At 42.4% G+C, this 12,335-nt stretch overlaps 1 protein-coding gene across 28 annotated transcripts in view; it reads right to left on the bottom strand.

The window, feature by feature from the left end:
• dlg2 (discs, large homolog 2 (Drosophila)) overlaps positions 1-12,335 on the bottom strand; it is a 255,544-nt gene that overhangs the window by 139,241 nt on the left and 103,968 nt on the right. The window contains exon 1 of one of the 28 annotated variants that reach the window (XM_028982829.1): positions 11,452-11,503. The exons of 25 other annotated variants lie outside the window; for them this stretch is intronic. Coding sequence is in view for 2 of the 3 variants with exons in the window: in XM_028982822.1 (XP_028838655.1) it covers positions 7,852-7,881 (30 nt within the window). In the remaining variant the exon portion in view is untranslated. Of the gene's footprint in view, positions 1-7,851; positions 7,979-11,451; positions 11,504-12,335 lie in introns of those variants that run through there. 2 more of the 28 variants (XM_028982822.1, XM_028982827.1) reach the window with 2 other exon arrangements.

Here is a 12,335-nt window from a genome sequence, read left to right as displayed (position 1 = left end):
TTATTTTGACTCTTTGCTGAGATGCAGGGTCAATGTCAGGTTACCTGGACAAACAAATGTAAAGGAATCTACTTTGGGGAAGTGTAAAAGGATCACTCCACATCAACACCATTAACAACATACACAAACAACAAAACCAAACCAACTCACACCATGACTCAGCCCAACCTGCTGGCATGGACCGCACCGGGACTTCCCGAGGCAGGAATTCACAGGGAAGCCCGCGGACAGGCTACACACATACCAGGCATCCTACACCACCACATACACACACTCACACTACACACACTGTGATACGGACAGCAGAACAAGAAAACAGGTATAACCAAATATAACCTGGGGTCTAATGGAGAACACAGATCCAGGCAGGCATGGATGGACCTCACCTCACATGACAGTTCAAAAATACGCAAAGAGACCACCCTGCCATGCCATGGTCCTGAGGGATGAAGGTGTTACACTAAAGATGCATGGATACAACCGTACGATCATACAACTTCACCTTGATGACAGCGCATGCAAGGTGACATTAGGCTACTGAGGTGGCCACAGGACTGCGATGTCTACACTGCAGTCAGACATATCTGCAGATTCAGTGAACAGTGGCAAAACCATACGGCTTTTTACTGTCTGCCAAGGAACATTCACATACCATGCATGTGTAGTTAACACTCAGTTCCACAAAGACAGAAAGACTGCACCAGCAGCAGCTAATCTTTTGGGTAAGTGATTGGAAAGAGGACATGCTGGTCAACAAACTCACCCTTCAACACACAAGTCATAATCCTGCTAGCACCACCGTGCAACTGAACAACACACCTGCAAAATGTAACAAAGTCGCAGTAGATCCACCTCACTGTAGATACCGAAGACTGTTATTGAACTAGTGCATTTCAAAACTGTAACCATGAGAAGGACAAAGCACTTATGGAATGAAGTAAGTAAGTAATTGAGTGAGTGAATGAGTGTTATGAATGTCATAATTTGAACAGTGGAGAGATAACTAAGACAGAAAGGAAGAAGGAAAACAGCTCAAAACTATCATCAATCCATACAGGCCTACAATGAATTGGTGAACTTGACTAAATGTGTTTATGTGGAAATTGTAAAAATGTGCAGAAGTGAATAACTGGCATGGAAAGAAATAAATCTGCATGAAAAATGTTTTCCGGAGAGCGGTATGCAATAATGTCAAAAGCAAAAACCAGCAACGGAAAAGAGGGTATCGTCAGTGTTCAGTGCTTATGGTCAGGATGGATTAGGTCTGATGGCGGCCAATACTGCAGCTACTGTCCCAGCACAATCAGTGTAACTAAAGTGAAACTGCACAACTGCACATGCCCGTGGGTTCTTGAGAAGTAAAAAATAACAGCCTCAGAATGCCTATGAGATCACAAGGCCAAAAACTCTTAGACAAAGAGCCAAAAGCTGGAAGTCTTCAGATTTATGTGCAGTTTAACAACATCTGATATACTGCATGAGCAATGCGATTAAAGACCAGACCAGGGTTACAGAGGCCTGCGGCTTCTTCTCAGCTCCCTCGAGTGTGTGTGTGTGTGTTTGTGTGAGTCTGAGTGTGTTCACTGTTGCATGACTTCCTTTTAGAACAGCCAGCGGATGCAGGGACCCAATTAAACATGATAACATCCCCGCAGGTTCATAAATATTGCATGCAGCAGCATCTCCAAAACTCTGGGGGAAGCACTTGGGTGAGGTTGTGCAGATCTTCTTCTACAGCAAAGACAGCAACAGCTTATCAAAATGGCCATCCCAACAGCTCCCACTGTACGTGTAAAATAATTCACAATGATTGGCACTTTTTTTGGTTGTGGCTTTCCTCCAAAAAAAGTCAAAAACAAATTATTTGGGTGTTTTTTTATTATGCCCGTTTATGAAAGCGTGAGCAAAGTCTGTGGAAGTAGTAGTAAGTGAATGGAAGAAATGGAGGGAAGAAAATGAACTGCTGCTCATGACTCTAGGTGTGAGGCACAATGCTAGGGACTAAGCATGGGTCACGTAAGGTCAAAGCCGTCCTCAGGAGACTCATCCAACCTGACCACTGCCATGCCCAGTAATCCACTTGCATAATGGAGAGTTGACCACTGCAGAATGCACACACAAAGTCGAGCGCACAGCTTGACTTTGAATAAGAATTCTATTGATTCTTATTGCGTTGTTTTATGCACAAATATGCTCCAGTAGAATTTTATCTTATTGGAATTATGATATTTATTACTGCCAGTTTGAAGGCTTCGGTTATTCCAAATTCAATAATATCAGATTATCAGATATCAGTGAGGGAAGAATTTAGTCCTCTATCTCCGTCTTCCCCTTTTAGCAATATTTTGGTGAAGGTTGTGGTCATGAGGTTTTGCATCTCCCACAGCTCATTTCAGATGGAAAATAACTCTAAAAAGTGTAGAGTTTTTTACACAGCTATGAAATATCTATTTTCTTCTGTGCTCTTCTTCATTTACTCTGACTCCATAACATATATGATGGTTTTATGATTGACGACCTCTTGAAGCTCATTGAGAGAATGGCAAGAGTGTGCAAAGCAGTAATCAGACCAAATGGGGGCTATTTTGAAAAAACTAGAACATAAAACATGTTTTCAATTATTTCATCTTTTTTTGTTGGAGTTTTCCATAACTCCACATGTGTTCATTCATAGTTTTGATGCCATCAGTGAGAATCTACCAATGTAAATGGTCATGAAAATAAAGAAAACACATTGAATGAGAAGGTGTGTCCAAACTTTTGGCCAGTACAGTAGATCCTGAAGATGACTTTGACCTTACTCCAGTGAATAAGCACCAAGTTAATAGTGTCCTGGGTGTCCAAGCAGGCTTTTGCATCCAGCAGGAAAACTAGACACTGGTCACCCTCAGGTCACCCAATTGGACATTGAAAAATCCCCCTGCCTGTACTGCATGGTCATCCCATTCTGCAAATCTGTTTAAGGATAGCAATAGGATTAAGGTGAGCGCTCCAATCCACAGGTCTTGGATTGTTTTTGATTCTTCCAGCATTCTGTGTAACCACCCTCCTGTTATAAAAAAGCCAAAGAACTTCAAGGAATAGCAAGATGAGGGTGACCTTGGAATGCAAAAAATATAACACCAATTTTTGTGATACTACATTTATGACAATGGCACAATGGACATAGGTTTAATAGTTTCATTAGCCTAGAAACCAACAGCCCTCCCCTTTATGTGAGTGTCACATAGAGACCACTAGGGCAGGTCATCATGGGTCACTGGTCCCGATTACCTCACACAACCACGCCTACAGACCCACACACTCAGCCAGAGATGGGGGAGGAGGAGAAGGATGGCTGGAGACTCATTCAGTTATGTAAGGTGCTGCCTGGATAGATGAGAGTGAACCAATTACATCTGCAACAGATAAACGGGGTGGAGAGAACAGTCTGGAGTGTAGTCCAGTTTCTGGAAGTGACACCCCCATGTAACTCCCATACAGAGGTGCGTAGTGGAAAAGGACCTACAGTGAATGGAGGAGGCTCAGACAGGATTTAAAATGATGAAAATCAATGGCCCTTCCCCACTCAGGTGAAGCCAGCGTCCCACTCCATCCACCCCACAGGGGCCATCCCAGAGCACCAGCCCTCCGCTTTACATCAGTAGAGCGAAAATGGTGGGTCCAACTATAAACAGCATCGCTGCTGGGATACTGACACAGTCTAACAGAAACATAAAGCACACGGAATGAGTGTAGGAGGTCGTTCTCTCGACACCAACGTGGTAACCGAGCCCCAGAAGAAAAAAAAACCCCATACAATTACATAACTACAGTCCATGGGAGTCAGAAATATATTATGATGCAGAGGTATGACGTTGACTGAGAATGGATGCTGGGTTGGTGCATGAGCACTTCCACATGTCTTAAAATAGAAATGAAGCTTTCACTATCTTGGTACACACATCAGTTCAGCTGTAGGTAATAAAATATTACTTAAAAATGGCCTGGGAGGAATTTTTGAGAAGATGCCTGAGCATTGTATGCTTGTATATGTCTATTTCTCATAATAAAAATCTTTTCATTTTCTCTGAAAAATATTAGACCAAGTTGTCTAAAAAAATAATAATAATACATTTTTTTCAGGCTTAATTCTGATACAGGATCTATACTATAACCTTAAAAATGGACACACAGCTGATACACCACTTTCTATTTCTATGGCAGACATTCCATTATTTGCTGAATTTAAGCACCAACACATCTTCAAAATGAGCTGTTGATCAACCAAACCAAAAAAAAAAAAAAACGCTGTGAAAAATTAAAGTACATTTTCTCTCAATACTACTGCATCGGAAAAGCAGTGGGTGATCTAGAAGCATGTAAAAAGCATGAAAAACATTATACTGTGGTTCATTATTCACTCCAATTAAAATATTTTAGCATATTTTGGGAAATGCAGATGAGTACAAAAATGCAAAAGTAAAACCTGAAAAACAGAAACAGTAGAACAGTATTTATGGGTAAAATTGGCCTAAGCCAAGGTGGGGCGAGGAGAAAAGAATGAACTCCAGTATATTACAGAAGAAACAGCAGAAACTGTACTGACTTGGTCTTCACCAGCACAAAAAAAGGATCATTGGAGCAATGTGGGTTCTGATTAGGAATAAACATTTTAAACATTCATAAACCACCACAGTTTTTTGCCATTAAATATGTCACTTAATGACCACAAGGGTAGCCCTAGTAACATAGGCCTGTCCAAAAGGTCACACAATTATAATTGTTTTCTGACCAACTTGATTACACTGTGATTAGCTTCTGCAATGTCACAAAATGTATTTCTGTCCAGAGTCTTCTCCAGCACATCCCAAAGACTCTCAGTGGGGTTAACTTGACCCTGTGGTGGCCAATCCATCCATTTGTGAAAATGACACAGTGCTCTAGAGTACTAGCACATTCAAGCCTTTTTTTCCAGATTAGCCTCCCAAACCCCTGAGTACCCTTCACGGTGGAAATGCTCCTACTGTAATTGCTCAACAGTTAGTAGTTTATCTCCTTAGAGGTTTTCTTTGGTTGACCCTTCTGAATCAGATCTTTTCCAGGACCACAGGATGTGTCTTCAAACACGATTAAAGAAATGAGAAGCTGCTCACTGCATCAGTTAAGGTTAAATAACTTGTAGCCAGCTGAAACACTGTCATCCATGCAGTAATTATCCAATGGGTGGCTTCTAATTATTTGCTTTTTTTTAACAGGGAGTGAATATTGGTTACTCATAATATGCATCCACAGGGATAAAAACTAAATCAATATGACCGTTTGGCAAGAGGAAAATAAGCAAATATAATAAAAATATTTGCTTATACAAGTGACAATCTGAGCATGCAGAGGCAGCGGTGACAGAAAGCCCACTGTTATCCCAGCGGTTGGAAGTCGACAGGATCAGGACAGATTTAGTTCACATGACAGAAACTCCAGACGTCGTCCACAAGCAAAAGGCAACAGATCCGGGGTTCGTTTTGGGCAAGGATGTAAAATGGATGGAACGAGGAGCAGGGGTCCCGATCTGCTTCTGTCGTTTCCATCTGACATTTCCACCGCCCTGTCTCCACCGTGCCGTCTGAGAACCAAGATAAACATCTGGCTCTTCACACAGACACAGGGGGACCTACAAATCAACGCAGGAACCATCATCACACATCAAATCGAAAGATTTGAAAGACCTGCATCTCTCCAAGGCCTGGAATTTTCCCAACACCAGACCCAAGCGGTACATCAAGCTGAAACCGTTTTAACACTAAAAATAGAAAAAACAAAAAGTTCTGACTCATTGGTGCCTTTTCAGCTTTATTTTTACATACTTTCACTCCCATGAATAAAACAGGTATTGCTCACACATTGACCAAAATAGCATCTCTTGTTGGATTCACACTTTAAAGAGGGGAACACAAAAAGCTGATGAGACGTGAGGAGCTTTCAGCACAAAAGAGCCAGAAATGCTGCCAAACATGCCTGCAAATGAATGACAAAGCAGATGAGACCTACTTCCTGGTTTATTGGTCAAAATCCCACAAAAAGGACAAACAAAATATGTCCTCAGCAACAACAATAACAGCAAAAAAACTGCAATCTGAAAGCACGTGGCAAAAATGGAAGACATTTAGATCCAAGACCGGTCAGAGACACTCACGGTAAAGGAAGCGGTACCTCTGTACACGTTACAGAAATACGCATGAGGTCACACAGTGGAGCAGGTCTTGAAGGCAGATTGACCGGCTGTCTATTTCAGTTGGCTATGTGGACGACGTGGATGTGGGTGGAGGTGTGTCACCCATACGTTCGGGCCATGGCTGCGGTGGACAGGGTGGTAGTAGCCTAGTGGGTAACACACTCCCCTATGAACCAGAAGGCCCAGGTTCAAATCCCACTTACTACCATTGTGTCCCTGAGCAAGACACTTAACCCTAAGTTGCTCCAGGGGGACTGTCCCTGTAACTACTGATTGTAAGTCGCTCTGGATAAGGGCGTCTGATAAATGCTGTAAATGTAAATGTAAATGGACATTATTTAAGCTTCATGATACACTGAGGACTTCACCCTTGACACAGAATGGGTGTCAATCCAAGGTGGTACTGAAATTACTGTCAGATTAAGAATAGGGCACTGTGGATAAAGAAAAAACACTGAGAATGACAACAAATCACTCATCACATGTCATTCACATCTAGGATGACCAGATGCAAACAGAGAAAATGAGTTGTATACCGGTGTGGTACAATGTGGGACAGGTTACCAGGTTTGACATCTTTTGTTATTACACAAAACACCAGTTGGTCCATAAATTATACAATAATGCCAATAGGCCAAGAACCACCATACTGCACTAAAAGAACAAGTTCTTTTCTGAGATTAAAAGCTAGATTTTAACATATCAACAAAGATTCTATGGAAAAAAAATCAAACGTGGAAACTGCTGGAAGGAAGAACATATGTTGAGCAAAGGAGAAAAAATTATATTCCAAGTTTCAAATTTACGCTTGTGAGAAGGATTCAAATGTGACATCGTCATGACACAGAAACAGAACAAGCAAACTCGAATCTCAGGTTTTCCACACAACTTTCACGCACACACATTGTAGTTTACTAGTAGAGGAGTTCACTGATGAGAACGTCACTACAGTCCTCTCAGCTACGGAGTGACAGCACAGCTTTCTACATTTACGAGGTGGATTTTAATTAGTGATGATTAAAAAAAGCACAACCTGTGACATCTGGTCTTTAAATCAGAGCTCTTAAGAAATGTCTACAGATGAAATGTAGAACAGGAACTGGGAGGAACCATTTGGTTCCTTTTTGTTCAGTTCCATCTCCCACATAGCACATCAACAAGCTGACCCGGGTTCTAACGACCATTTAGATCAGAGCTCGGAGGTGGGCAGGACACGGAGACCCGTCCCTCCTTAAGCTGCGTTAAGCTCGGTCACTGCTGCTGGCACCGGATCAATAAGAGCGCAACAGAAGCCTCTGGCGTTTGAAGAAGCTCATTATCCACAACGGCCATCAGAAGTTCTCCGGCAAGTTGCGGCATGACGGCTGAAAAGGGTCGGCCGCAGAGAGGTGACAGCCACCCCCTCGGCGTTCAGAAGATCACCAGGAGGCTGGTACGGAGACGAACTTGAACACAAATATATATACGGACACATTCGCCGCATGCAAATCAAACAGCGAAAATTTCCCATCAACGCAAGAGGGGGGTCAAGAAGGGACGTGAGGAACAGTGGAACCACTGGAGCATCCTACAGGCAGAGGAAGCGTCTTCTCGCACTCTCTCTCGCACGCTCACTCGCTCGCTCGCTCGCAGCTGCTTACCTTAGTTGTGACAATACACAGACAATCCATTCTGGATGACCAAGCTCAGCCACTGTTCATATTCATCGCCGCCAAATTAAGCGGATGAGTGGCTGCAAGGGGGGGCGGCGGAGCAGGAGGGGGGGGGAGTGGAGGTGTAGGGGGGAATAAGAAGAAAAAAATTCAAATAAAAAAAAAAAAAAGCAGCTATTGAAAACCAGGGCCGTGTAAGGAAGCCGAGTCGTCCTCCACAGCGCCGTTCATCGTCACTCTAGCACGACACGAAAGTCCGGCGCGGCGTCCGGTGGCGAGCTGACTGATCCTGCCCCCATCACAGCGCACCCCTCTCCTCCCACTGGAAGCCGGCGACGGCGAGCTGCCGAGTGGGGAGAGAGTGAGCAGGAGCGTGGCTAGTGGCGGCGGAGCCCCCCAGCCCAGCCGTTCCGTCAGCGGCGGCAGCCACAGAAAATACCCATGTTCTCCTCCGCCAGTTCCCACTCCCGCATCCTCCTCAACAGCAGTGCGCGCGCACGCTCGTGTGTGTGTGTGTGTGTGTAAGTGTGTCTGAGCGTCTGTGTGTCAGAGCACTAAATGTGTATGAGTCAAGATCGCAGATTCCTTCGCGGTGGAGTGTCCTGTAGACTTCAGGCAAAATAATTCTAATATGCGGAACACATTGCCAGGAATATATTTGATCAATGATCAATAACTGGGGTAGTAACTCTTAGAAAGCACTAATTATACATTTTGTGATCTAAATGAATCTCATTATGTGGCTCTAGTGGTAACACCCACACACATCTCCCTCCAGGCGAAAACATGTTTAGGGCTTCAGAAGACATTTCTAGTGACTTAGACATTGAGAAAATGGCCAAACCAGACCAAAAAAAGGCCAAAAAAAAACCTTTAGATCCTATGCCTATACCCGGTGACAATTACTCATTATAACCACTGCATCCAGGTCTGTATTCCACTAGGGCAGGGTGCCAGCCCACGCAGGACGCACTGACCATTCACGTTTCATCCACTCACACTTATGACCAGTTTAGAGTCACCAATCTACCTAATGCACATGCCTACCTAAAGAATCCTCACAAGCATGAGGGACTGTCCCTCTATGACACTCTGGATGAGATAAAATCAATCAATGAAAATGGTAAAAAGCTACCGTATACTAATACATTTTGAAATTAGGCCAAAGACTCATATTTCCAATAGGGATGATGAAATTAATCATATAATCGATGCATTGCAATGCAGATGTGGATGATATTACATTGATGCAGTGCAGAACATAATCGATTATATCATAATAACATTGCTTGGTGATTTTCTGGTGGCAGCATAGAAATTCTGATTAAAAAGTAGTGCCGGTAGTGACTGTGGCAGACTGATCTATAGAGTACAGCACCGCTCTGGGTCGGACTTTTTCGCACAACCAATGGAGGAAAAGCTGATCTTTCTCTGAGTGTCCAGAGATCTACAACAGGACATTATCATCTTACCGAGAGTTCAGAAAAACGGTCGACCGCTTTTCTGCTCATTGTAGCAAATCAAAGCATCCACACAGTGTAGAGTTCTCAATCTGTACACAGTCTAAATAATACTGTTCTGTTCTAAGATGTCACAATAATGTCAGGGTTGGATTCAGTATTGCTGTTCATGTCATTTTTGAATAAAGGTTTTGACATGCAACTTTTTACCAATATTTCCTGAATTAATAAAAAGCTGTTAGACATTAAAATAAATGGTTGTTCTATCAATCAAGTCTATAGTTACATCACATTGCTTACAATTACAAATGTTATGTAATTTAATCTTGACAATAGAGGCCATGAATGGGATCTTGTGTTTAAAAAAAAAAGTCTAATTTTATGCTGCGACTGAACTGAAAAATGGACATTAACTTATTTACTGCTGATTTGTATTAGAGTAGAACAATAATGTCAGTTAAATACTTTCTATCACTGCAGTGAAATTAGACATTTTGAAAAGTTACTAGTGGTTAAAAGCCATCATCAATACAAAAAAATATTCTGCTCATTGTAGCAAATCAAAGTGTCCACAACCTTAACTCTTGAATTTGAAAACATCATGACCATGTAGAAAATGTATGGCATGCATCGTGATGCATCGATATCAAGGCACTGATAAACCCAATTGAATCAAGACCAGTGAAGGTTCACACGTCTAATTGCCAATATGTTTTCAGATGCCTAGCTCTTATTACGCACGCACGTAAAGATGGACAAATCTCTCAATGACAACATGGTGAAGCGTCTCAGAATGACCCTTAGGAATAAAGCGCTGCTTTAGAATTGGCTTCATGAATAGACAAAAACAAATCTCTTCACAGTAAAAGTTTACATGCAATGAATTCTACTTGTGGAGACATTTACCTCATCATTCTCAGCTAGTATAATGTTACAGCATTTACTCCACACTAGTAGCTGACTTTCTTCCCCCAGTAGGATGGCGAAGGCAGGCTCATGAACAATTTCATGAATGGTGGGATGCAAAATACTCCAACACCCAGGATGTAAATCAGACTGGGGTGAGATGTAGAATCCTCTCATGCAACGAAAAAGGCTAAATTGCCTTGACTAGGTCGGCGCAAATCGTTGTGTTCTCTCTGAACATCTAGCGAGTGGCCACAGAGCTGAAGATCGATCACCACGTCTCCCACTGAGACAGGCAGCCCCCACCCGTTTTATCTTGAGGACAGTGAGACGGGCACAGGGCTGAACTTGGAGGCTTTCTCTATGAATCACACTGAACCTTGCTCTCATTCATACCTACGGGTAGATAAGAAGTGCGGAGATCGGGGAAGGGCGGCAAATTTATCAGCAGGCTTGAGATGGAGATAAAAGCTCAGAGAGCAAAATCGATATGCATTCGATCAGCACTCGTCCACCGTAGGCGCTCCGTTCGGACACATACTCACATACTAAAACCCAAGACATCCACCACCAGGCAGCAGACCAAGCATTCGCTACCACATACACACACACACACCTCACAGTCAATTTCCTGTTGAGCACAGCAAGAAACCTAAAGCACGACAGGTTTCTTGACAGGCAATTTCTTGAGCAAAAGTTGAGGTCAAAAACAATCATTAGGAATCAATAAGAACTCAAAGACGTTTTGCACCAACACAGTCGCATTGATACTCTACCACAATACCCTATAAAATCACATGATCAGTAGCATGGCCCTGCATAAAAAAGCTATGGTTTTAGCTTTGTGATGGAATTGAAGGGACTTCTTTGTTGGAAAATGCAAAAACAGAAAAACTATTGACACTATTATATCACAGTACAGTAAGGGACGTCAGCTTGTACTGAATAATTGCTGCACCCCTGCTCAATACAACAAAAAGGACTCTCCTGTAACCTACTTTCTGAATCTCTTTTAACCATGTTAAAATAGGCTAAGCCTTTTAACTATTACACAATGTCATACTAGAAAAGTAAACTGCAGCTGAAGATATTTTTTAATTTTAATCAAAAGATTTTTTATTTTATCATGGCCTCATAAGACCCTCATGTATGGTGGCAGCGTTAAGATGACTTCACAAACTACGGCATAAGTCAGAAGTCTAGATCCCGCCCCACGCTCTACCTTTTGGCTGTAGAAAATTCATCGTCGAGCTGCAGTTCCTCGCAGAAAAGATCCCTGATGATGGCTTTCATTTGTGGACATCGCAGGGCCGCCACACAATGACTTCTCCACTGCCATGAAATGAGCCGCTAATCCCTCCAGCAGATGGGCTCGAAAGCAGCTTTCGCTGATCATGTTACGCAGCCAGAACGCTTTAACTTCCTTTTCTGTGTACCTCACCTACAAAGACTGAGCTGCAACAGGGGAAATGAGACTCTGTGGCAACCATACGACACACAGACTTGATATTTAACATTTCTTTTCGTCTGGTAAATTCCTCTAGAAAATTTGGGAGAGCCCACATTGCCCAAAAGAAATGGTCACAATATTTTGAATTATGCGATTCCTTTTATTTATGAATATTTTTCTTTTGTTTTATGCTGAACATAGTTATAGAGTTAAAAGTCATGAATCATATGTAAATCACATGAATCATATGCTTCTGAGCCGAGATTCAATCTTATCCCACACGGCAAACATTATAAACACTACACCAAAGAAACCCTAGCCTGAAAAAAGTTACACACCCTTCAAGTTACCCACAACATGTTTATGTCCAGGGGGATATTTTCACCATGCTGTGTAAGTGTGCTGGGGAAATGTAATATAACCGGCAAAGAGAAAGAAGAGAAACAGACAGAATAAAGAACCTTACGCTCAGTTTTGCCAGACTGGTCAGATTTGGGAAATATTGGTATTGGGGAACCCCACGTGCTGCTTTAAGTGACGTACTGATAGGAGGGGGTTTAAATCACCCATAAATAGAAAAAAAAGTGTGAATCTTATTGACAGTTATCATAATTTCAGTTCATGTTCTGGGTGACAGAAACAATGACACTCAAACA

Source organism: Denticeps clupeoides, chromosome 6 (assembly GCF_900700375.1).
Source record: "Denticeps clupeoides chromosome 6, fDenClu1.1, whole genome shotgun sequence".
Lineage (NCBI taxonomy): Eukaryota > Metazoa > Chordata > Actinopteri > Clupeiformes > Denticipitidae > Denticeps > Denticeps clupeoides.
Note: the sequence above shows the minus strand (reverse complement) of the source record. Positions and strands in the feature narration are given on the sequence as shown.